The sequence below is a fragment of the Dasypus novemcinctus genome, chromosome X, assembly GCF_030445035.2.
Source record: "Dasypus novemcinctus isolate mDasNov1 chromosome X, mDasNov1.1.hap2, whole genome shotgun sequence".
In the NCBI taxonomy this organism is placed as follows: Eukaryota; Metazoa; Chordata; class Mammalia; order Cingulata; family Dasypodidae; genus Dasypus; species Dasypus novemcinctus.
In genome coordinates this window covers 2406630-2432377 of record NC_080704.1, presented here as the reverse complement: position 1 = coordinate 2432377, position 25748 = coordinate 2406630, and the positions used below count along the sequence as shown (strand labels likewise).

At 50.2% G+C, this 25748-nt stretch overlaps 1 protein-coding gene across 3 annotated transcripts in view; it reads left to right on the top strand.

Moving 5' to 3' along the window:
• DHRSX (dehydrogenase/reductase X-linked) overlaps window positions 1-25748 on the top strand; it is a 212012-nt gene that overhangs the window by 46068 nt on the left and 140196 nt on the right. For 2 of the 3 annotated variants that reach the window (XM_058292184.2, XM_058292185.2), the window contains exons 2-3: window positions 2182-2278; window positions 4076-4144. In XM_058292184.2, the coding sequence (XP_058148167.1) occupies window positions 2200-2278; window positions 4076-4144 (148 nt within the window). In that variant the 5' untranslated portion in view covers window positions 2182-2199. The remainder of the gene's footprint in view (window positions 1-2181; window positions 2279-4075; window positions 4145-25748) is intronic. The other variant, XM_058292186.2, reaches the window with a different exon arrangement.

Here is a 25748-nt window from a genome sequence, read left to right as displayed (position 1 = left end):
TTTAGTTGTGTTGGGTGACAGGAAGTGTAGCTGGACTGGGTGATGATGATGTCTAGTTGAGCTGGGTGATGATGAGGTCTAGTTGGACTGGGTGATGATGAGGTCCAGTTGATGAGGACTAATTGTGCTAGGTGATGATGAGGTCTAATTGTGTTGGGTGATGATGATGTCCAGTTGGGCTGGGTGATGATGAGGTCTAGTTTTGTTGGGTGACGATGAGGTCCATTTGATGAGGTCTAGTTGATCTGGGTGATGATGAGGTCTAGTTGGGTTGGGTGACATGAGGTCTAGTTGGGCTGGGGTATGAGGAGGTCTAATTGGACTGGGTGATGATGCGGTCTAGTTGTGCAGGGTGATGATGAGGTCTAGTTGTGTTGGGTGATGAGGTGGTCTAGTTGAGCTGGGTGATGATGAAGTCTAGTTGTGTTGGGTGATGAGGTGGTCTAGTTGAGCTGGGTGATGATGAGGTCTAGTTGTGTTGGGTGATGATGAGGTCTAGTTGTGCAGGGTGATGATGAAGTCTAGTTGTGTTGGGTGATGATGAGACCTGTTGCTGTGGCTCATGATGAGGTCTGGTTGAACTGGGTGACGATGTGGTCTCTTTGAAATGGGTGATGAGCTCTGCTTGCACTGAGTTGGGATGAGATCTATTTGAGTGAGGTGGATTTCCTCCAGGCAGAATTCAATAGAATCATGCAGTTAAGCCTGAGCAACCCAGGCAGGCAATGAGTGGAGTCTTGGCAGGCATTTCCTGATTTAGATGATGTTTGCACATCACCATCAGCAGGACATTTCGGCACCAAATGTGTCTCCTGCCCTTTAGATAAACAGAAAGCAAACACTACATCGTCCCTCTGCTTTTTCTTCATTCCAGCAGATCTTCTGTCTCTGTTTAACTTTTACTTGGAGTTAAATTTGTGACCTTCTCAGTTAATTCACTTGACAATGGTATCTTTCCTCCTTACTGTGACATTGAGAGGATAATTAGGTAGTTTCTGAGAGAGGCAATCTTTCATTTTGTATGACAGCTTGATTCAGCATTGCTTAATGGGTAATTATGGTTGGATATTTAATACATTTTTATATTAAATACAAAGTAAGTTATAGGTATATCCAACATCTAGTTTCTTATTCTTGAAGCTATTAAAATTTAAAGAATAATCAATTATATGCTAAAGATTTGAGGTTAAAACCTAGGTTCAACGTAACCTGATTAATATTGGCTATAACTGTATAAATTAGTCAATTTCCTGTCTTTTAACAATATTTTAGTTCTTATTGTTTCAAAACGTTATTTTTGGAGGGTTCATTCTTTCTTCACAATTCTTAATGAACTGTCATCTAAGGTTTAGAACCTGAATTGGAAACTCCTTCTGTTATGGGCCAGACAGGAAGCAAAGAATAATGTAAAAGCTGTTCTTTTTTGTCAGTTCAGGCTAAAGAAAATGCATCTGAAATTCATAGGTTGAATCAGCTAAATTTGGTTGGTTGGTTAGTTGTTTGGTCTGTCTATCATCTATTTATCTATCTATCTATCTATCTATCTATCTATCTATCTATCTATCTATCATCTCTCATCTACCTATTTATCTATCTCATCTATCTACTATTTAATCTACCTACCTACATCTATCTATCTATCATCTATCTATCTATCTATCTGTCTATCTATCTATCTATCTATCTATCTATCTATCTATCTATCTATCTATCATCTATCTATCTATCTATCTATCATCTATCTTCATCTATCCATCCACACATATGTATATCTCTGGAAAGCCCTTCCTCCTTCCCGGTGCTCTTGACTTGCTCTGCTTACCCCTTTCCTTCATGGAAACATTGACCTGCACGTTCTCTTCGTTCCACTCCATCTTGCCATGCCTTCATAGCAAGACGGCTGGTGCTAGCAGGTGGTCCAATAGCGTAGTGCTTTCAATCATTAAAAAGCGTGTGGAATTTTCAAAATAAGCACGTCAGCGTACATGGCCCCAGCGTAAAATCATCTTGACTATAAAGCTCCGTTTATTTTTGTCTTGGATGCCTGGAATTGAGATATTTAGAAATATAAAACAGCTTTCAGACTCTCCCTTGCACATCCCAACCCCCTATCCCCTACCCCAATGCAGGAAAACTCAGCGCAAAAATCTAACAGCCGTATAATGTCCTGTTTCTTCAAAGACGCTGGAGACGTGGATTATGCTCCTGAAGCGTGTACCTCTGAACTTCTTCAAGGAAATGACCACTTACATATTCCTTTCAGTCTGCCCCAAAGGAGGTGCGTTGCAATATTTTTCCTAGATGTGTCCAACTGGAGCCAATGACATTTCCAAATTCATACGGTTCACCCACTTTCCTCTCTTACATTCTTTTCACTTAGATTTTTTTTTGAAAGAGCGTTCTGAAAATTAATCTGGGAGCACCGCGATGATGCAGAATAAATAACGCAGGATAAAACGGTGCGGGGTAAAAGCAGGCTGAGTTGCTTGTGAGTGAGAAGACGTAATTTGAATGAACTCTAGTCGGACAACATTTGGAATTGCCTTCGAGCGGGATGGGGTGGTGACTTCGGTGCACTGAAACCTTGGGTAGTTCTACCCTGGACGGCATGCCAGCCCGCGCGGGTCCTGGGTGGGAGGGTGAAGTGGCACTGTCCCTCATGGTCTCCTCGTCGCCAGCTGGTATCCTCTTGCATGCTCTGGAAGCATCTGGAGATGACACCCAAGCCTGAGCTTCTAGGTCTCTCAAGGCTGTTACCCCATAACTTTCACCAGCAGGGAGTTTTCGGCTTGGCTTACGCTGGAGAGAGCCCAGTGTGCAGCTTTGTGCCCAGGTGTTAGTTCATGAGCCGTAGGGCATTTCCCTGAGCTTCTTTCCCCTAAAAACCAGGCACGCCCAAACACGAAGTCTCTCTGGTCAAATCCATTCGCAAAAACGACGACTGCTGTCGCCGCCTGTGCCCATTCAGCTCTGGAGACTTTGAAGAAACCCAATGAGCTTTATCGAAACCGATTCGGAGTTAGCGTTCCTGGAATCACTCTGGGAGGTTTTATACGAAGCCCTTGATGATGGAAGTGAACACAACACTGCCACATCCTGCGACAATTTTTAGCATGGTCTGTCCATTAATGGAGGGGCATGCCTAGACTAAAAGTCATTTTGTTAGAAATTTCTCTTTCTTTTTTTTTTTCTTTTTCTTTTTTATTAATTCACTTTTTAAAAAATATTACATTCAAAAAATATGAGGTCCCATTCAACCCCCCCGCCCCCACGCCCCCACTCCCCCCACAGCAACCCTCTCTCCCATCATCATGACACATCCATTGCACCTGGTAAGTACATCTCTGGGCATCGCTGTACCCCATAGTCAATGGTCCACATCATAGCCCACACTCTCCCACGTTCCATCCAGTGGGCCCTGGGGGGATCTACAATGTCCCCTAGTTGTCCGTGAAGCACCACCCAGGACAACTCCAAGTCCCAAAAACGCCTCCCCATCTCATCTCTTCCTCCCATTCCCCGCACCCAGCAGCCACCATGGCTACCCTTCCCACACCAATGCCACCTTTTCTCTGTGGACATTGGATTGGTTGTGTCCGTTGCACATCTATGTCAAGTGGGGGCTTAGATTCCACATGGATGCTGGATGCAATCCTCCTGCTTTTAGCTGTAGGCACTCTAGGCTCCATGGTGTGGTGGTTGACCTTCTTCAACTCCATGTTAGCTGAGTGGGGTAAGTCCAGTAAATCAGAGTGTAAGAAATTTCTCTTTCTCTTCCGATGCTTTAGTGAACGTTTTTTGCGTGGGTGCTTGGCTTTCCTGTCTTGATCGTACCACAGGTGCTTCTTGCGCCTGTGATCGTTTGAATGCAGAATGTCAGATCACTTCATGCTTTTTGTCGGTTCACGCTAAGGAAAATGCATCTTACGTCGTTGGGTCAAAATAGCTAGAATGGGCCTGACACATGCTGGAAGAAAGCCTCAAGAGGATTGTACAAAAAAATCATGAAAACATTTTTTGGGGGTGTTTCATAGTTTCTCCATGACCTTCCTGGTAATTTTACTTTTCCTTTCAGCTGGAAATAATGATGCCAAAGCCCAGGAGGTTCTAAGGAAAATAAAGGAAGAGACCTTGAACGACAAAGGTAGGGCTTGGTGGTCGAATGGCACGGTGCCCCAGAAGCGTTGGTTTGAGTCAGTGTTCGCGGATGAACTTCAGAATCGTGGGGTGAGATGAGGGAGGGTGGATGGGGGATGGACGGTGGACCCCGAGATGCAGGGGTCTGTGGGGGCGATGCCTCTGCTCTTGGGAATTTCCGATGAGATGAAAATGGCATTGGGTTTTCCAAGATGGCGCCACTTAGCTGAGGCATCTATGAGGAAAGAAAGTCTGGGGTTCCACAGTCCTTGTGAAATCAGTGTTTTGCAAGAGGCAGAACTCAGTTTCCTTCCTGGATGAACCCCAGAACCCAGCAACAGCGGGTCTAAACCCGGGGATGCCGTGCTGCCCATGGCGCCACCGAAACCTAGTATTGGGAAGCTCGTGGGGTAACGATAAACCCAACGGGAATGTGCATCACCTTGAGATTTTCAGGTGGGTCCTGCAGCCAGCGCCGTAGAACTCCCTCTGCGAATCTCCTCTTAAACGTGCACCCAGTCCCACTAATGCTTTCCCTGACCCCAGATGCTCTGACGCTCCCTGAGCAGTGCTTGGCTCTGCCATTTCGAGGAAGGAAATGCACGTTCTGGCTCTTGGACCCAGTTGGATCCAAGAGGCTGTTTCGAGAGCATTCCAGAAGCAGGGTATACTGGTCAGCCAATGGGTGCTGATGCAAATTACCAGAACTCTGCTGGCTTCTATAAAGGTTACTTATTTGGGGTAGGAGCTTACAGTTACCGGGCCGTAAAGGATAAGTTACTTCCCTCGCCAAGTCTATTTTCATGTGTTGAAGCAAGATGGCGGGCGATGTCTGTGAGGGTTCAGCCTTCCTCTTCCTCGTAAGGCTGCATGGTCCAGCTTCTTCCAAGATCAGTTGTAGGCTGGGCTAAGGCTCGTCTCTCTCCCAGGGCTCGTTTCTCCCTGGGCTCAGCTCCTCTGCTCTCTCCACAAGGCCAGCTGTTGACTCTCAGTCGAATGACTCCTCTCTCTTCCCAGGACCTCTGCCGTGTCTATGGAGCCTTCTCTCCTTCCTCATGCATCTGCTTCTCTGTGTTTTTACTTCCCGGGGCTCCAGCCTCAAAACCCCAACTCTTCTCTGCCGTGCCGTTTTCTCACATCGTTTTCACCCACCAAGGGGGCGGTGACTCAACGTCCCACTGACATGGCCCAATCAAAGTCTTAATTGTGATGGAATCTAGCAAAAGTGAAGCCCCTGAAGTTAATCCAATCTCATATGCCCAGAGGAACAGACCAGTTCTCAAACGTAATCCGATACCAATTTTGGAATTCAAGGATAATGCCAAATGGCCATCCACGGTGTCGTTTTCTTGGATTCCTTTTAAGTAGGTGCGAGAGGGAATCAAGGCATGAGAGCTGAGTGCTCTCAGCAATCACCCTGAGCTTCTCCACTGGGCCAGCCCACGTGGCCCTCCGTGTTCTCAGCCCTTGCGGCATCCTGGGCTGTTGGGAGTCTGAGCTCCTTGGACCCCCCCATGCTGCCGGATCCCTCTCCTTTGGGAATGAACTAGGGGCTCTCCTCAGCCCCCCCCACCCCGAGCCCTTGTGCAGGACCAGGCTGTCCCTGCTAACTGGGCAAGCTTGTAATTCCCTTTATGCCCACCCCCTTAGCCATTGGGACTTCCAGTCAACCCCTGCCCCCACCTCATTTGCAGAGGGTTAAGGGGTAGGTCTCTGGTTTGCCAATGCCAGGATCCCTGACCACAATCCCAGCATCCCCCGGGGAGCAGGTTTGAAATGCAAGTTCTCAGGTCCTGCCCACACCCGACCTCAGAACCTTTTGGGGGCGTGCAGTCCCCCACTGCACCTGCTGAGTTAGCAAGCCCCCTGTCCAAAGATTCCCACGCCTGCTCCCATGCATTCAACCTGATTTTCCTGGGACCACACGAGAAGCCATCAGACACTGAGGCACAGCACGTTTCTCTCTCATGGTATTTACAGAAACACCCAGGTGAATTAAAATCCTCAAAAAGTAATGTCAGCATCTGTCCTTCTGGGATTCTGCTGAGTCGTGCATAAGTGCAACCCCTCTGATGACCTCCCATCTCTTTTTTGAAGACCCTTAGCCATATAAATTCATTTGTCTTTACCATTTCCCCCTTTTATTCAAGGCATTTTTCTAGTTGCATCACCAGTTAGTGATTGGTAGTAATTCCTCGGTGCCAGGGAGGCTCATCCCTGGGAGTCATGTCCCATGGTGGGGGGAAGGTAATGCATTTACATGCTGCGTTTGGCATAGAGAGTGTATATCCTGCCAAAACCCACTGAATGGACTGGGAGAGAGTGTAAACTGCAATGTAAACCACAATCCATGTGGTGCAGCAGTGCTCCAAGATGTATTCTCCAAATGAATGAATGTGCCACAGTGATGAAAGAGGTTGTCGATGTAGGAGGAGTGGGGGTGGGGGGGAGTGGGGTATATGGGAACCTGTTATATATATATATTTTAAAGATTATTTATTTTTCTCCCCTTCCCTGTGTCTATTTGCTGCGTATTCTTCTTTTGTCCACTTCTGTTGTCAGCGGCACAGGAATCTGTGTCTCTTTTTGTTGTGTCATTTTGCTGCGTCAGCTCTCCGTGTGTGCGGCTCTGGGCAGGCTGCACTTTTTCTTTTGTTCTGGGCGGCTTTCCTTACGGGGCGCACTCCTTGTGCGTGGGGCTCCCCTACACTGGGGACACTCCTGCGTGGCAGGGCACTCCTTGCACACATCAGCACTGTGCATGGGCCAGCTCCACACGGGTCAAGGAGGCCCGGGATTTGAACTGTGGACCTCCCATGTGGTAGGCGGACGCCCTAACCACGGGACCAAGTCTGCCACCTATATTTTTAAATGTAACATTTTTTTGTCATCTATGTATCTTTAAAAAAATACAATTAAAAAACTGATGGGGGTGTGTGTGAGGGGAGTGGGGTCTATGGGAACCTCTTATGTTTTTTAATATAATGTTTTGTACGATCTATTAACTTTTTAAAAAGATAATTACAAAATTAAATAAAAACAAAACTTTAATTAAGCATGAAAAAATAAAATAAAATAATACAATAAAAAGTACATAAAGGAGGAAAGGAGGTCATTTTTTTTTTCTTCAAAGTTCACCATAGACTTTTATAAGCCCTGGAGGAGTCAACAATGGGCTACGCTGTCCCTAAATTCTAAATGGGAGCAGACTGGAAACGTGCTGCCCTCCCCTCCCTTAAGTGGTGAAAGGAGCCCGCTTCTCCGTGCCACTCTCGTGCAGCTGGCATCATCTGGAGTTTCTTCGTGGCCACTTTCCCAACGTCCTCTTGCCAGTGGTACCATGAACCCCTGTATCAGAAAGAGGGCCTCACGGCTTGAGGAATGCCCGTTTACCCTCTTCTGACTTCGCTTTGGCCACCGTGGATGGAAGACAGTGCTCCAGCCATCGTCAGCCCGTTCGTTGTCAGGGAAGTCAACTTTTATTTGCTCGGCATGTCCGCTTTGCACTGTACCTCCCTGTGTGTCTATATCAGTCAGGGTTCTCTAGATAAACAGAATCCACAAGGGATATCTGTTGATGGTAGGAGATTTATCAGAGTGTCTCCCGCAGCCGTGGGGATGCACAAGTCCAGGCTCCGCAGGCAGGTGCAACCAGGTGCTGCAGTGAAAGTCGAATGAAAGTTCTTGATGAGTTCTGGGAGATGTTGGCTGTCCAAAGATGAGCTGGGAAATTCTCTCTCAATGCTGGAATCGCTTCCCCTTTTAAGGTATTCAACTGATTGGGTTAAGCGTCACTCATTGCTGATGGCAATCTCCCTGACTGATGTAATTATAACCAGCTGTCTATGATTTACCACTGCAGTAAACTCAATGGTGACTAAAGTCCGTAAATGCCCTTGTGTTACTGTTAGCCCAGGGCTTGCTGGACCAAACAACTGGGCACAGTTACCTGGCTGAGCTGACACATAGCCTAACCATCACAGTGTCTTTATTTTCAGGTTATGCAATTAAATGGAAAAGACTTAAATTTGTAATGAAGACAACACAGTGTGCAGGCGTGTGTCTTTGCTAATTATAAAGACCCACGCAATAGTCGGGACTTGGGTCTTGCAAATCGACGCTCTTTGCTCCCTTTTCCGTGTGCTGCTGAGGCAGCCTCTTTCCTTCTGCAAACAGAGACGTTCTCACAATATTATGGATGTTTATTTAGGTCTTCTCTGCTTTCAAAAACTGTCTTCTTGGCTTAATATAAAATACCCCTCGTAATTTCAGTTTTCGTGTTACTGTTTTCCTTTTCTTGCCTTTTGGGTTTAGTGCCCTGATTTAGCTAAGAAGCAGGCATGCGTAGATAGAGGATAGACACACATGCTCTTCTGTGCATCATAAAAAAAATAATAGCCATCCTTGGGGCGGGAAGTGGTATCTTCTTATGGTTTGGATTGGTAGTTCCCTCATGAACTAATGCTATTGAAGAACTTAAAAGCCATTTGTCTATCTTCTGAGAAATGTCTGCTCTAGTTCTTTGCATTTGTTGTCTTAAAAATTACTGTGTGTACATATTCATAAAATTTTCCATTTTAACCACTTTCGAATGGACCATTCTTCGGTGGAAGAAATGGACCTTACATTTACGGTGTTGTGCTCCCATCACCCCGAGTTCTGTCTTCAGCATTTGCTTATTCTAGACTTTTCACCTAAGTAGAACCGTAAGATTTTTGTCCTTCACGTGGGCATGTCTTGGCTCAGCGGATCATCGTGTGTTTGCTGAAGAATTGGAAGGAATTGCCGCACTTCATGAAAGTTTAATTTGCTCTCCCAGCTCTCTCTTTGTTCCGCCTCTCAAGGACTCTTCATTTCTCAGGGTTTTGATTAATTTTAACTTTCTCAAGCGCTCAACGATCTCTTGGCGAAGTGAGCGCCGCGACAGAGGGGAATTATCTGATTTCCTCGCCACTCTACAAATACTTATCGGGAAGAAAAAAAATCCACAAGGAAGAGCCTTTTCTTTTCTCATATTGCCTGCAAAACTCTTCTTCCCCGACCCATAATGTATGTGATGTTTTCAGTCTCCACAATATTGTTGGCGAGCGTGTTCTCCTCGTTTGCCTCATTGCTTTCCTCCCGTTAGTGGAGGCTCAGCCTCCCCGGGGGAAATTCATTTTGACCACCCCTTTTGAAAAAATCACAACGTGCCTGTGATTTCTTTTTAAGCTAGGTAATTGGAAATCACCTCCATGGTCTCTAAAACTTGTTCCTGAAATTTCACTTTCATAATAGTTATCCCTTTGGGAGAAATAAACTTTGGTTGATACGGAAAATAAACACATAGCCAGGATGTTGTTTTTCTTCCCTCTTTGCCGTAAGATTGCAATTATTGTGTGAGGAACCTTCTCGTTCGCTGTGAAAGGACAAAATTGCTTTCCGCTGTGCTGTTGGATGATTCTGGTGTGGGACGATGGCTTGACGGGTATGTACCTGTCCCCACCCGTGTCTGAAAAGAGAGTCGCGCTTTGTGGCGATGCGAGATTTTAGCATGTGGAACCCACTGCTCTACGGAGTTAGAAATCTCTTAGATGCCACTTGTAGTAGAGGGAGACCCCATAAGTTAACACGGTGCCTTGTCTTTAAGTCTCTCCACTTTCGTGCGTTTCCTGAAAAGGTTTTTTTGTGGAGCAAAGTTCTGCTCTCTCCAGAGAGTGGGATCGGGAATTCCCACGATTCTAGGATTTTTGTCTCCTCGCCGGGTTCCGTTTTCCTCCGTCCTTCCTGTGCATCGGAACTTCCATCTGGAATCCTGGATCTTCTGCCTCAAGAACTCCCTTCCGCATTTCTTTAACGGAGAATCTGCTGGGGGCGGATTCCCACCACTTCCGTGTATCTGAAAATGTCAGGGTTTTGCCTTTGGTTTTTGAAAGCTGGTTTCACTGGATATAGAATTCTGGATGGTCACAAAATATTTCCCTCACCCCAAGACATGAAAGTTGTTGGCTTCTGGCCTCTGTTGTTCTGGAGAAGTCAGCTGTCATTTTTTACCAATGTTTCCTGAATATAATATGTTTTTTATTATTATTATATGACTTTTTAGGCTTTTAAAATTTTTTCTGTTTTGTTTTCAGGTGTTCAGTCATGTATCTAGGTATGATTCCTTCCCCATCTCCCCCTCCCTGTGCTTATCCTAGTTTTAGGCTACTAAGCACCTTTATCTGTAGCTTGATGGTTTTGACCAAATTTGGATAAACTTTACCCATTATTTATTTTTTTAGTGCACTTTTTATTGTCTTTTTAAAAAAAGATACATAGATCACGTGGATGCTGGATGGGATTCTCCTGCTTGCAGCTGTAGGCACTCTTGGCCCCCTGGTGTGGGGGTTGACCTTCTTCACCTCCTGTGGGCTATAATGTGGACCATTGATGGATAGGATTCCCCATTCTTTCTTTCTTCTTCTTTTTTAAAGCAAGAAGTACCTTTTTTTAAAGATTTATTTATTTATTTCTCTCTTCCCCGCCTCCGTTGTCTGCTCCGTGTGTCCATTCACTGTGTGTTCTTCTGTGTCCACTTGCATTCTTGTCAGTGGCACCAGGACTCTGTGTTTCTTTTTGTTGCGTCATCTTGCTGCGGCAGCTCTCCGTGTGTGCGGCGCCATTCCTGGGCAGGCTGCGCTTTCTTTCGCGCTGGGCGGCTCTCCTTACGGGGCGCACTCCTTGCCCCCCGTGGGCAAGTGGGACTCCCCTACGCGGGGGACACCCCTGCATGGCAGGGCACTCCTTGCGGGCATCAGCACCGCGCATGGGCCAGCTCCACACGGGTCAAGGAGGCCCGGGGTTTGAACCACGGACCTCCCATGTGGTTGAGCCACATCTGCTTCCCCTCCCATTATTTCTTTAAATATTTTTATTCTGCTTTTTCTCTCCATCCTCCCTTTTGGGCACTACACTTACATGTATGAGTAAACATGTCTGACATTTCATTGAACCCTTGTTTGTTTTTTTCAACCTTGCTTCCATTAGATGATTACTCTGGAACTTTCTCAAATTCACCAAATCTCTCTTCTTGTTGAGGATAATTTGAATCCCATTCCATGAATTTTTGTGTTCAGCCATTTTACTCCTCAGTTTTAGGATATTCCCTTTGGGTATTTTATTCTTCATTTTAATTTCATTTTTTAAAATATATTTTTTATCTTTTAGAAAAGATACTTGGATTACATAAATTTTACATAAAAATACAGGGGATTCCCATACACCTCGGTCCCTACCCCTCCCACCTTTTCCCACATTAACGCCGCCCCTCATTTGTTACAATCGATGAACCTGCTTTGGAGCACTGCCGTTAAGTGTGGATTATAGTTTACACTGTCGTTTTCACTCTCTCCTGCACATTTTTGTAGGTTATGGCAAGATATGGATGTGTCATTGCAATGTCATTCAGGACCATTCCAAGTCCCCACAATGCCCCCTGTCACACCTGTTTTCCCCTCTCCCTGCCCTCAGCACCTCCACTGCCCACTGCCTCCACATCAATGATATAATTTCTTCCATTGCCAGAATCCCAGGAAGTCTATAGTAGAACACCAGGAAGTCCACTCTAGTCCAGCGTCCATTCCCCAGTCCTGAGGATTTTGGGATGGCGATGCCCACTGCACCCGTCATAGGAGGGGGCTGCGATCCCACGGGGCAGATGGGTGGACGCTCCTGCTTGTGGTTGCAGACTCTCTGTGTTCCGTGGGGTGGTCGTTGTCCATCCTCATCTCCTCGTTAGTTGTCCTGCCTGAGTCCAATGAGACCTGAATGCAGAAGGCTGCAGCCTTTCCGGAGGACAATTGGATGGTTCCTCAAAAAACTGACTGTGGACCTGGGAATTCCACCGCTGGGTATATACCCAGAAGAATCGGAAGGAAGGACACGCCCGGACGCCTGCCCACCAGTGTCCAGGTGTGCAAAGCCTCCTTGCCTAAGCCCTCAGCCCCTTCCCCTGCGGAGCGTGATGCTTTGGCGCAGCTTGGCCCGAGAGGACGACGCGGCCACCTCCCGCTGGGTCCCCCTGATGGCCTTCGGCACTGCCCGGTCCACAAGATGTGTCCCGATCACTTCATCCCTCAGTGCGACCTGCCAGAGCACCTGTCAGAGGAGAAGGTCGTGCCCAGGTGGGAGCCCCCGTCCTGCAGAGCACTTGGGGCACCGCCCTCGAGCATCTTCCCCACAGTCCGATGGCGGGGACCCCAATAGCCTGATGACCGTTGGGCCAAAAAGTGGCAGCAGCTAGCGGCCGAGATTCTGGGAAAGTCCAGCTCTGTCTTCAGCAGCCCTGGGGATGCCACAAGACCCCGTTTCGGAACGGATGATACATTTTTCTGACTTTGTCTGACTTCCCGTTCTTTTCCCCCCCTGGTTCTAAAACTCTCCGCATCCGACGCTCTCTTTCTATTTTGCACGCAACCACCCTGCCCTGGATCTGCTGAGAGCAAATTTCAAGGTCCGTATTCTGACTCTGATTTTTTTGGGTCGTCGCTGTTGTCGACTTTCTGTCATCGTCGTCACAGAGTCATCTTTGTCTCAAGGAGAACTTGAGCCAGAGGTGAAAATGCCCGTGGATCCTTTTGCCTTTTTGCATTCCGTCCTTTGTGCAAACTTGTGGCTGGGGAAAGGGAAACACTTGCCTTCTGACCTTTAAGGATACTATTCTTTTGATTCGTTTCCTTTATTTTTTTAAAGGGCTTTCATCACTTCAGAGAATTGTCTAAATCTGGGGACTGCCTGGCATGTTAGCTGGATTTCTTTCTTTCTCTCCTCCATTGCCCTTTTTCTACCAAACATTGTAGACCTCGAATGTGACTATGCCACTAACGGCGTGTTGCCGCAACTTCATTGAATGAAATTGTCCTCCGATCAGAACTTTGGGTGGCTGGCAGGGGGTGGTCGACAGATTTCCAAACAGAATTAAGGTTTCCCGATGTTGGTTTTAGCGTGTGTAATTATTTGAAGCCTTATTTAAATCCTATTTTTAAAAAAGACCATTATTTGCACTAGTGACATCTTTGCCAATGTCAGAAAAAATAAAAGAAATATTACTCTTCAGTTTTAGGATATTCATTGGGGCATTTTTAGAATTCCCACATCCCTGACGTTCCTTATCTCTTCATCTGTTACATCCATCTTTTCTTCCAGATTCTTCATCTTGTCTGCTCTTTTAAAGTCTTGGCCAATTCCAACAGCCGTGCCATCGTTGGGTCTCCTTCTATTGACTGTTGTGTCTCTTGGCTCCTGGTTTCCCATTTCTGTTTCTTCCACGTTTAGTCATTTTTGTTGTGCGTTAGACATTGTGCCGCCATGGTGTAGAGACTTTGAACTCGGTTAGGACTTTCCGAATCACGCTGAGGGTTGTTCTAGCAGGCAGACCTACTCCTCGCGGATTTCCTTAACCTCGTGGAAACTTGGCCTTCGGGCTTGACAGGATGGATTTATTTCAGGATTGCCTCTGGGCCTGGGGTTGAGTTCTTAATCTTCAGACATGGTCCTTTTTCCTAAGACAGAGCCTGTCTTGGGTGTCAAGTGAGGATCCAAGCTCTTCTGACTTGGCAAGACTCAAATATCTCCTTTCCTCCCCACTGCCAGGTGGCTGCTGAAATTTCTCTGTTTAGCACATTCAGCCTTCCAGGGACTTTTTACAATTTTTCTCCTCTGGGCTGCTTGGAACCCGTGGCTGTAGAATTCACTGGTCAGCCAAGGGTTCAAAGGGCATTTGCACTGAGATTTGGGGCTCTCCTTTTCGACCCTCCTTTTGAGATTTCTACTCCATTTCAGTTGCTCTTAGAGGCCCCAACTCTGACCTTTGACCGCTCAGCCTTATCTATGCCACTTTCTCCTTGTCTTGCAATCTGGGAAGTGGCCTTGGGGGAAAAGCCAGATACCCAGGGACACCCCCTGCCCATCTGGGATGTGCGGTCACACTTTGAGAACCTCCGAAAGTTCAAGTGAAGGACCCCAGCTCTGAGTTGGCAGATGTCCAGAAAGGAACCCACTAAGTTGCTTAGTGTTAGAAACCATCGTATTTATGATAATAGCTACCTCCCATGGTGCTGTGTATCATGTCATGTTTTAAACTCTTTCCCTGGATTTCCTTGTTCATTCCTCCATGACGAGGTGTCTCGGGCAGCCAAAGGGGTGTGGACGCAAAATGCTAGAACTCTGTTGGCGTTTAGAAAGCGTATTTATTTGGGATAGAAGCCTAATAGTCACAAGGCCCTAAAGAGTCCAACTCAGTTACCAAAAGAGGTACTTTCTCACCCAAAGTCCTTGGCCACGTGTGGAAGCAAGATGGCGGGCGGTGCGCATGAGGGTCCAGCCTTCCTCTTCTCTTAAGGTCCACGGTCCCAGCTTCTTCTGAGCTCAGCTCTAGGGCTCTTCTGTCTTCCCAGGGCTCGTTTCTCTCCAGGCTCAGCTGCTCTGCTCCTTGCACAAAGTCAGCTGTAGACTGTCAGGTGAGCAGCTCATCTCTCTTCCCATGGCTCCGGTGTCAAAACGAAAGCCCTCTCCTCTGCCGTGTTGTTTTCCCTTGGTGGGCGAGGACATCCTACCCGTGTGGCCGAATCAGAGCCCTCATCGTAATTTAATCAAGCACAAGCGAAGCGTCTGAATTTCCTACAGTCTACCATGCCCAGAGGGACAGACCAGCCCACAAACACAATCCAGTTATCTATCTGTGGAATGCGTGAACGACACCCAGCGCCCCCAGCGAGGCAGGCGGCGTTCTCCATTTCACACCGGCGGAGCCCTGGGCACAGAGAACTGAAAGAAGTTGCCCGTCGTTGTGCAGTCAGTCCATAGCGAAACCGGAATTCGAACTCGAAACCCAGAGAGGCACCTCGATAGAGACAAGCCCCTGGAGATGGGAGTCAGAGAGGCGCGTGGGGAAGCAGCGAGCGTGGCTTCAGCGTTTTGGCAGACGGGGTGTCCCCGGGCGGCGGCGGGGGGGTGTCGATGGCTCTGAGTGTTCGAGAAGCACGGACCTTGGTTGTCTGTCTTGCTGCAAGGAGCCTGCTCCGCATCCGGAAGGGCTGCTGCAGATGTGCCCTGTGGGTGATGGCAGGACACGGGCGGCTCTCCGTGTCTCCCTCAACGTGACGCCGTGCAGGCAAGGAGCGTGCGGTGCTTTCTTCTTCATTCCAGTAAGAGCGAGGAGGGAGGGGAGAGCACGTGCAGCCCAAGACCCTCGAGGCTGCGCCCCCGAGCTGGGGAGAGCAGCGGTGCTTTTCGGTGCGCGGGAAGGGTATGTGGCTCACAGTTCCTTTGGGGAAGCGCAGCCCAGTTCTCTGCAGCTTTCCAGTCCGTGCCCACGGGAGCTGCTGAGGGCAGGGAGAGGGAAGAAGAGATGTGATGTGGGGGCATTTTTAGCACTTGGAGTTGTCCTGGGTGGTGCTGCAGGGACAGATACTGGACGTTATATATCCTGCCATAACCCACTGAATGGACTGGCGGAGAGTGTCAACTACAATGTAGACTATTATCCATGCGGTGCAGCAGTGCTCCAAAATGTGTTCACCAAATGCAATGAATGTGCCACAATGATGAAAGAGGTTGTTGATGTGGGAGGAGTGGGGTGAGGGGGGTATATGGGGACCTCCTATTTTTTTAATGTAACATTTAAAAAATAAATACAAAGAAAAGAGAGAAGGCGGGCCTGGGGCCTCCTTGCGTCCCGCTGGCGAGTCTCCCACCCGGGGAGATGCTGGGTTCCCGGCTCTCCTCTCCGGGGTCCGCTGTGCACCTGCAGCCCTGGGGGACGTTTTCAATGCCCCTCGTGAGGAAGACGTCGTTGTCTTACGAGGTAACGACCCAGGAGAGGATCTGAGCCGGTTCAGCCGGGCCGTTTCACAGATCACGAGTCAGGAGTGTTGTTAAAAGGGGGGAAAACGGCCTCGTGGCCGGGCGCGTAGCTCAGCTCAAGGCCAGTCGCCCGCTCTCGCCGGGAGCCCAGCGCCCTGCGCTCAGCACGCGGTGGCCTCGACTTCTTACCCCCCAAGGGGGAGCCGGAGGCGTCTGGACCCCCGAGAGCTGCAGACCCGGCTCCTTCCAAGGCCCCCCCGCTGCATCTTGAGAAATCACCCAGGAAAAGGCGTCGTTTTCTGAACCCCTGGCGATGGGGACATCTAGGGTGGCAGTGTCTCTCCGGCTCTGGAGTCCCCGCTGACCCCAGAGGTCAGAGGACCCCGTGTGCGTCCACACGGCCCCAGTGGAATATCCTAAAATGGAAGAGTGAAATGCCTGAGCACAAAAATTCATCGCTCTTTCTAGAGCTTCCTCTAGGCGTCCCTCTTTCTAGAGCTTTCCGGCGTGGCGTGGGACGGCCTGCTCTAGTCTCCTTTGAGCTGAACTGACTCCCAAGCCCCAACAGCCTCCAGGCTTTGTTGGTTTTTTTAGGAGGTACCGGGGATCGAACCCGGGACCTCGGGCGTGGGAGGCAGGCACTCAACCACCGAGCTCTGCCCACTCCCCAAGGGACTTGGTTTACTCGTTTGTTTGTTTTTAGGAGGTGCTGGGGACCGAACCTGGGACTTTGTGTGTGGGAGGCAGGCGCTCAGCCACGGAGCCACTTCTGTTCCCCAGAGAAAGTTGGTTTTGTTTTAAGGATGTACCGGAGATCGAATCCGGGACCTTGGGCATGGGAGGTAGGCACTCAACCACTGAGCCACTTCTGCTCCCCAGTAAGAGCTGTGTTTTTATTTGTTGGTTTGTTCTTAGGAGATACTAGGGATCGAACCCAGGACCGTGTGCGTGGGAGGCAGGCGCTCAACCAGTGACCTCCACCCACTCCCCAAGGAGGGTGGTTTTTTGTTTGTTATTTTTTATGTATCTTCATTTTTTTCTCTGAATTAGTTAATTCATTTTTTAAATGTTACATTCTGAAAATATAAGAGGTTTGTTTTTAGGTGGTTCTGGGGTTGAACCCAGGACCTCCTATGTGGGAGGCAGGTGCTCAACCAGTGAGCTCCATGTGCTCCCCAAGGAGGGTTTTTTGTTTGTTTTTATTTTTTTATTAAAATTTCCCCCCTCTTTATTTATTTTTACAGTGTTACACTCAAAAAATGTAAGAGGTTTGTTTGTTTTTAGGAGGTTCTGGGGGTTGAACCCAGGACCTCGTGTGGTAGGCAGGTGCCCAACCACTGCACTGCACCTGCTCCCCAAGGAGGGTTTTATGTTTGTTTTTATTTTTTTATTAAAAGATCTTTTCGCCTTTGTTTTTTAAATGTTACATTAAAAAAATACCAGGATTGTTTGTTTCTAGGAGGTTCTGGGGTGGAACCCAGGACCTCATACGCGGGAGGCAGGTGCTCAACCCCTGAGCTCCCCCTGCTCCCCCGTGGGAGTTGATTTACTTGCTTGTTAGTTTGTAGGAGGTGCCGAGGATTGAACTCAGGACCTCGTATATGAGAGGCAGGTGCTCAACCCCCGAGTTCCACCTGCTCCCCAATGGGAGTGGTTTTTTAGGAGGCGCTGAGAATTGCGCTCAGGACCTTGTGTGAGAGGCAAGCGCTCAACCCCCGAGTTCCACCTGCGCCCCAAGGAGGGCTGGTTTTCTCGTTTGTTTTGCTCTTAGGAGGACCGTGGGTGGAACCTGGGGCCTCGGGCGTGGGAGGCAGGTGCTCAACCACCGGGCTCCACCCGCTCCCCTCCAGGTTTCCTTTCTCCTCCGAGTTAAGCGCCGCAGGGTCGTCTGACTCGGCCCCTTCGCGGGTCCCCGGGCAGGTCGCCTCCAGGGGGTCCCGAGGAGGGGGGGACGCTCCCCGCTGCGACCCGTGCGGCCCCAGAAAGCCCCGGGCAGAGCAGAGAGCGAGGCGCTGGGGTCCACGCGTGCGCGGGGGAGCGAGCTCTGGGTGCGAGTCTCCGCCGTCTGCGGACCGACCACGCGTGGTTCTGCCCCCGGAGTCGGGGACACGGGGGGGGCAGCGCGCGGAGCTCGTGGCCGGTGGGTGTCCCCGCCGTGCGCGGCACCGGAGGGAAACTGAGGCAGACCCCAGGAGGCGCCTGCCGCCCCTGCCCTGCGGGTGTCCCCGCCGTGCGCGGCACCAGAGGGAAACTGAGGCAGAAGCCAGGAGGCGCCTGCCGCCCCCCGCACGAGGCCCCGCTGTCCCACCCCCCAGGGGCTGCCTGGGCGAGTCCGCGCGTGGTGGGCAGGAGGGGCCCTCGCGCTGTGGGATTTCAGCTGTTAAAAATGCCATTTCCAGGCGCCCAAACTCACGCTCGATTCCAGACGCCGCCTTTTAAAACGTGTGTGTGGGGGGAAGGGATGCAGGGCAGTGGTTGAGCGCCTGCCTCCCACGCACGAGGTCCCGGGTTCAATCCCTGGTATCTCCGGAAACAAATGAAAAAATCAACTCCCCCTGGGGAGTAGGTAGGCGGTTGAGCGCCTGCCTCACACACACAAGGTCCTGGGTTTGATCCTCAGTACCTCCTAAAAACAAAACAAATCAAAAACCCATCTCTCATTGGGGAGCGGATGTAGGTCAGCGGTCGAGCGCCTGCCTCCCATACAGAGGTCCCGGGTTCAATCTCTGGTACCTCCTAAAGGAAAAAAGCAAATGTGAAAAACAACTTTCACTGGGGAGCCGATGTAGGCCAGTGGTTGAGCGCCTGCCTCCCACGCACGAGGTGCCGGGTTCAATCCCAGGTAGCTCCTAAAAACAAACAAATGAGAAAACCAACTCTCCTGCGGGAACAGATGTAGGTCGGCAGTTGAGCGCCTGCCTCACACACACAAGGTCCTGGGTTTGATCCTCGGAACCCCCTAAAAACAAAGCAAACAAACTAAAAACCAGCTCTCATTGGGGAGTGGGTGTAGGTCGGCGGTTGAGTGCCTGCCTCCCACACATGAGGTCCCAGGTTGAATCCCTGGTACCTCCTAAAAACAAAAAGAAATGGCAAAACCAACTCTCAGGGGGAACAGATGCAGTTCAGTGGTTGAGCACCTGCCTCCCATTTACAAAGCCCCAGGTTCAATCCTGGGTACCTCCTAAAAACCAACAAAGAAATGAAAAAACCAACTCTCAGGGGGAACAGATGCAGTTCAGTGGTTGAGCACTTGCCTACCATTTACAAAGCCCCAGGTTCAATCCTGGGTACCTCCTAAAAACCAACAAAGAAATGAAAAAACCAACTCTCAGGGGGAACAGATGCAGTTCAGTGGTTGAGCACCTGCCTCCCATTTACAAAGCCCCAGGTTCAATCCTGGGTACGTCCTAAAAACCAACAAAGAAATGAAAAAAACCAGCTCTCCCTGGGGAAGGGGATGGCGCGCAGCAGTTGAGCGCCTGCCTCCCACGCACGAGGTCCCGGGTTCGATCCCCGGTACCTCCTGAAAGAAACAAAGAGGCGAAGACCACGGGGGGCCGAGCCGCGCTTCCTCTGCGGTCACCGAGGGTCTTAAAAGGACGCGGGAGGAGGCCCTGGGGACACAGCCCCGTGGCGAGAGGACCCCGAAGGCCCTCAGCCCTTGCCCCAGAAGGACAGGGAAGGAAGGTGGGAATGAACGAGGGCGGCGCCCCCAGGAGCCAGGTCCCAACGAGGGAGGCGGGACAGGGCCGGGAATCCAGCCGGGGGGCAGGTCCGCGCGGGCCGAGACTTCGCGGGGTCACCGGCAAAAGCGGGGAACTGTTGCCTTCAGCGCCCGGAGCGTTTCCCAGAAGCCCCTCAAAACGGGGACGGGGAAGAAGGGAAAAAAGAAAACAGAGCAGACCTCGAGGTCTGTGCTTCCGGTGCACACGGTCGTTATTCCAGGTTTGCGTCCTAAAGGAAGCCTCCTAGGAAGAGAACCATGACAACAAAAGCTCCTAAAAATGGGAAAATAAAGCGAGTATTTCTCATGGGAAAAGCAAGAGAGGGAGGATAGCGTGCCCTAAAAAAGGTGATTCCCGCGAGGCAAAAGCCACTCATTCTTTTTTAAAAAAAGATTTATTTATTTATTTCTCTCCCCCCTCCCCACCCCGGTTGTCTGTTCTCTGTGTCTATTTGCTGCGTCTTCTTTGTCCGCTTCTGTTGTTGTCAGCAGCACGGGAATCTGTGTCTCTTTCTGTTGCATCATCTTGCTGTGTCAGCTCTCCGTGTGGGCGGCGCCATTCCTGGGCAGGCTGCACTTTCTTTCGCGCTGGGTGGCTCTCCTTATGGGTGCACTCCTTGCGCGTGGGGCTCCCCTATGCGGGGGACACCCCTGCGTGGCAGGGCACTCCTTGCATCAGCACTGCGCGTGGGCCAGCTGCACACGGGTCAAGGATTTAATTCAACACAACTGATTAGGTCAGGCCCACCCAAGATGAGCTCCTAAATTGGGATGACCTCAAATTCAGCGGATTAGTTCAGGCCCACCCAGGATAATCGCTCTCAGGGGCTGAACACAAAACCAACAGATGAGGTCAGGCCCACCTCGGAGAATCTGGAGGATCAACTCAAACTCAACTGATTGGGCCAGGACCACCGGGAAAGTCTCTCCCAGGTTAACTGAAAGCCACCTGATTAGGTCAGGCCCATGCAGGATAAACTCAGAGTCAACTCAGTGGGTCGCCGGCCCAGGGTGATCCCTTTTCGGAGTAGCTCAGAGCCAACTGGTTCGATCAGCCTCCCCAGATCAATCAGCCCCCCCTGGATCATCCCCTTCTGGATGAACTCAGGGTCACCTGATTAGGTCAGGCCCACCCAGAAGAGTCTCCCAGGGTCAACTGATTAGGTCAGGCCCACCCAGGACGACCTCCCTCAGGATTAACTCCATGTCAGCTAATTCGTTGAGGTCCGGCCTTTAGTATTCACTCACAGCCAGCTGATTAGCTCAGGCCCACCCCAGAGAACCTGAATTAGGACTCAAACTCACCTGATTAGGTCAGGACCACCCAGGATAATCTCCTAATTTGGGATGACCTAAAATTCAACAGATTAGTTCAGACCCACCCAGGAGAACCTCTTGAATTGGGATGACCTGAAATTCAACTGATTAGGTCAGGCCCACCTGGGACAGTCTCCTGCGGGATTAACTCAGAGTCACCTGATTAGGTCAGGCCCACCCGGGATAACTTTTAGAATTAACTCAGTGTGAACGGATTAGGTCAGACCCATCTGGGATAATCCCCTTTAGCATTAACTCAGAGTCAGTGCATTAGGTCAGGCCCACCCGGGAGAGTCTGGTTTAGGATTGACTCAGAGCCACCTGATTAGGTCAGGCCCACTCGAGACAATAGCTCGCAGGGTGAACTCAAAACCAGCAGATGAGGTCAGGCCCACCCGGGATGATCTCCATGAGCATTAGCTCAGACGCAACTGATTGGGCCAGGCCCACCCGGGATAATGGCCCCCAGGTTTACTGAAAACCACCCGATTAGGTCAGGCCCATGCAGGCTCATCCCTTTTGGGATAAACCCAGAGTCAACTAGGGGGGTCACCCGCCCACGGTAATCCCTTTTAGGAGTAGCTCAGAGCCAGCTGGTTCGATCAGCCCCCCCCTGGATCATCCCCTTCTGGATGAACTCAGAGTCAGCTGATTAGGTCAGGCCCACCCAGAAGAGTCTCCCAGGCTCAACTGATTAGGTCAGGCCCACCCAGGACGACCTCCCTCAGGATTAACTCCATGTCAGCTAATTCGTTGAGGTCCACCCAGGGCACTGCCCCTTAGTATTCACTCACAGCCAGCTGATTAGCTCAGGCCCACCCCAGAGAACCTGAATTAGGACTCAAATTCACCTGATTAGGTCAGGACCACCCAGGATAATCTCCTAAATTGGGATGACCTTAAATTCAAGTGAGTAGCTCAGGCCCACCCCAGGTTACTTCTTAAATTGGGATGACCTCTAATTCAACTGATTAGGTCAGGTCCACCTGGGATAACCTCCTTAATTCAGGCGATCTCGAATTCAACTGATTAGGTCAGGCCCACCCAAGATAATCTCCTAAATTGGCACGACCTGAAATGCAATGGATTAGTTCAGGCCCACCCAGGATAATTGCTCTGGGGGGGGGGGGGGGGGTGAACACAAAACCAAGTGATAAGATCAGGCCCACCTCGGAGAATCTCCTTGAGAATTAACTCAGACTCAACTGATTAGGCCAGGCCCACCCAGGATAATCTCCCCCAGTAGTAACTCAGAGTCAACACCTTGACTCAGGCCCACCGCAGACAATCTCCTAACTTGGGATGACTTCAAATTCAACTGATTAGGTCAGGCCCACCCGGGAGACCCTCCTTAATCAGGGTGATCTTGCATTCAACTGATTACATCAGGCCCACCCAAGACAATCTCCTAAATTGGGATGGCCTCAAATTCAACGGGTTAGTTCAGGCCCACCCAGGATAATTGCTCTCGGGGTGAACACAAAACCAAGCGATGAGGTCAGGCCCACCTGAGAGAAACGCCTTGAAAATTAACTCAGACTCAGCTGATTAGGCCAGGCCCACCCCAGATAACCTTAATTAAGACCGACTCAATTTCGACCCTTTAGGTCAGGCCCACTCAGGATAATCTCCCCCAGTAGTAACTCAGAGTCAACACCTTGACTCAGGCCCACCCCAGACAATCTCCTAACTCGGGATGACTTCAAATTCAACTGATTAGGTCAGGCCCACCCGGGATAATCTCTTCAATTGGGATGATCTCAAATTGCACTGATAACCTTAATTGGGACCGACTCGGCTTCAACCCTTTAGGTCTGGCCCACCCTGGATTATCTCCCCCAGTAGTAACCCAGAGTCAACACATTGTCGCAGGCCCACCCCAGTCAATCTTCTAACTCGGGATGACGGCAAATCCAACTGATTAGGTCGGGCCCACCTGGAATAACCACCTTAATTGGGGCGACCTCAAATTCAACTGATTAGGTCAGGCCCCCCGCCCTCGAAACCACTTGGATATGGCCAGTTCTCCGGTGTCGCCCACATGGCGGTTGTGCCGTGGGTCCGGTCGATTTGGGGAGGTGCCTGGAGGCCGCCGGGCATCAAAGTCAGAGGGTCTGCTCTTGCTTGGACCCCGCTCCTCTGCAGGGCACTGGGAAGTTCTCCCTTGGATAAGAAGAAAGCAAAAGGTCTCAGCCTTCAGCAAATCACAGAAACCTCGAGCCTCGGCCGGGGGCCGGCACTTGACCCACAGAATTAAACTCCAAGTGGACGGAATCGTCCCCTGCAGTGGAATTTCCCGTCTTCTCCCATCGTCCGGGTGGAAAACGATTTCCGAGCAGCCCCGTGGGACCCGGTCATTTGCAGAACACCCCAACAACCCCCGAGGAGGACTGGACAAGCCCGGGTCAAGACCCCCGAGGAGGTCCATGTGTCCAGCCTGTCCACTGCACGTGCCGCCGGCCTCCTGCTGACCTTCAGTGCCGCCCACTGTGCCTGTCCCCTGGAGCGAGGGCAGATCTACCCGCTAACCGTGGCCGTGTCCCCCGTGCTTCCTGCTCTTTCCAAACCTTGTCGTCTTTGGGCTCCAGTGTGGATTCACTCCCCGAACGTCTCCCCCAAATTTTGCCGCACTTGGGGCAAGGGAAGGGAAGATTTGCTCTTTTACAGATCATGAGTGCTTATTGGAGGAGCTTTATTAAATTACATTAAATGTTGCTCAAATGTGGCCACTCTCCAAGCCAAACTCAGCATGTAGATGCATTACCTTCCCCCAGCATGGGACATGACTCCCATGGATGAGCCTCCCTGGTGCTGAGGGATCACTACCAATCACAGCTGATGATGCAACTAGAAAAAGACCTGGAATAGAAAGGGGAAATGGTAAAGACAAATGAGTTTATATGGCTAAGTGGCTTCAAAATGAGTCGGGAAGTCATCAGAGGGGTCGTGCTTTCACACATCTTAGCAGAATCCTAGAGACAGCCAAAGTAGATACAACCGCAAGTACTGGTGCTCCTGAGGGCTACAGAGACACCCGGGTCCAATGGTCATGGCAGGTGGCTCTGGAGTTCAGTGCCCTGCCAGTGGACCCTACTTTGGAATTTGTGCTCCTGAGTGACATGGAGCTGGACTCAGATGTGGCCTCTCCACAAATGCCTCTTCTGTCACTTTTACTGAACCTGTGGTTGGCGCTTGGGTTGGTGTATGCTCAGGAGGCTTGAATCTCTGGACTGTCCATGTGCCAGCTGGGCCCTGAGCCTCAGCGGAGCTGTCACACCTACTCTCTGGTTCATTGGACTTACCCAGGTCAGCTAAGAGGGAGGTGAAGAAGGTCAACCACCACACCAGGGAACCAAGAGAGTCTGCAGCTACAAGTAGAATTCCATCCATTGTCCAGTTGGGTCTAAGCCCCCTCTTGATTTAGAGGTGGAGGGGGCATTACTATCCCAGGGTCCACAGGATGGAGGAATAAAATATGGATTAGAATGGACTTACTGGTGTTCTACTGTGGAACTATTGTGACTCTAGCAGTTGAAGAAACTGTGTCATTTATGTGGGGACAGTGACCACGGAAGCTGCTGAGGGCAGGGAGAGGGAAGAAGAGATGAGATGTGGGGGCATTTTGGGGACTTGGAGTTGTCCTGAATGATATTGCAGGGACAGATGCTGGACATTCTATATCCTGCCATAACCCACTGAATTGACTGTGGGAGAGTGTAAACTACAATGTAAACTATAATCCATGTGGTGCAGCAGTGCTCCAAAATGTATTCACCAAATGCAATGAATGTGCCACAATGATGAAGGAGGTTGTTGATGAGGGAGGAGTGGGGGTGTAGAGAGTGGAGTATATGGGGACCTCTTATATCTTTTAATGTAACATTTCGTGTGATCCATGTATCTTAAAAAAAAAGATAATAAAGTCTATTTCAAAAAAAGAAAGCCAACAGAGGTCTGGACCTGTGCATCAGCCTCCCTTTGGCTGACTAATCTGGTAGCTCTCTCTCTCGTGGTCCGAATTTCATTCTCTTATCAAGGACTCCCGTTAGAGGATTAAGATCCACCCTGGGTCACGCCGTAACTGAAGTCGCCTCCTCCAAAGGCTGTCCCCACAGGGACGGAGCAGCTGAAAGAGCTCACTCTCCTGGGGTCCCTACCGCATCAAAGCACCGCAGGCTTCAACTCCCAGGAGAGACCCGGTCGGTGCACGGGTCCCTCCGAGCTGGGCGAGAGCAGCGCGGCGCATTCTTTGGGCAGCCTCCCAGCCATCTGTGCTTGAGGTGGGGGCTCCGGTCAGGCGAGGAGAGTGCCTGCAGGTGCAGCTGCCGGGAAGATCGTTCTTCGTGATGTCACCGCCGGTACCAGGAGCTGAAACCTGCCCCCAGGACTGATTTGGAAACCTTTCCAGCCGCTGTTCGTTGGGTGGAAGACGGGAGGGCTGGAGAAGCTGCTTCTGGTTCTGCAGGCGCTCGACCTCGCTGGGCCTCGGGACCCAAAGAAAAACATCCCCCTCCGGGTTTCCCACGACCTCTCTGCCGTCACCACACGCTTGGGAGCTGAAGGCAAAGCCCGTCTTATCGTCCTACAGCTGGAGAAGCTACCAGCCTGGAAGGGCTTTCTCTGGGCAAAGCGAAGGCTCCAACCAAAGCTCCCGCCGTGGAGAATCCATCTCCCTGCTTTTGGCAGGTTCTCCGATGCTTTCCTACTGCCTTTGTCTTCCAAGCTAGAAGCCTATCATTTCCTC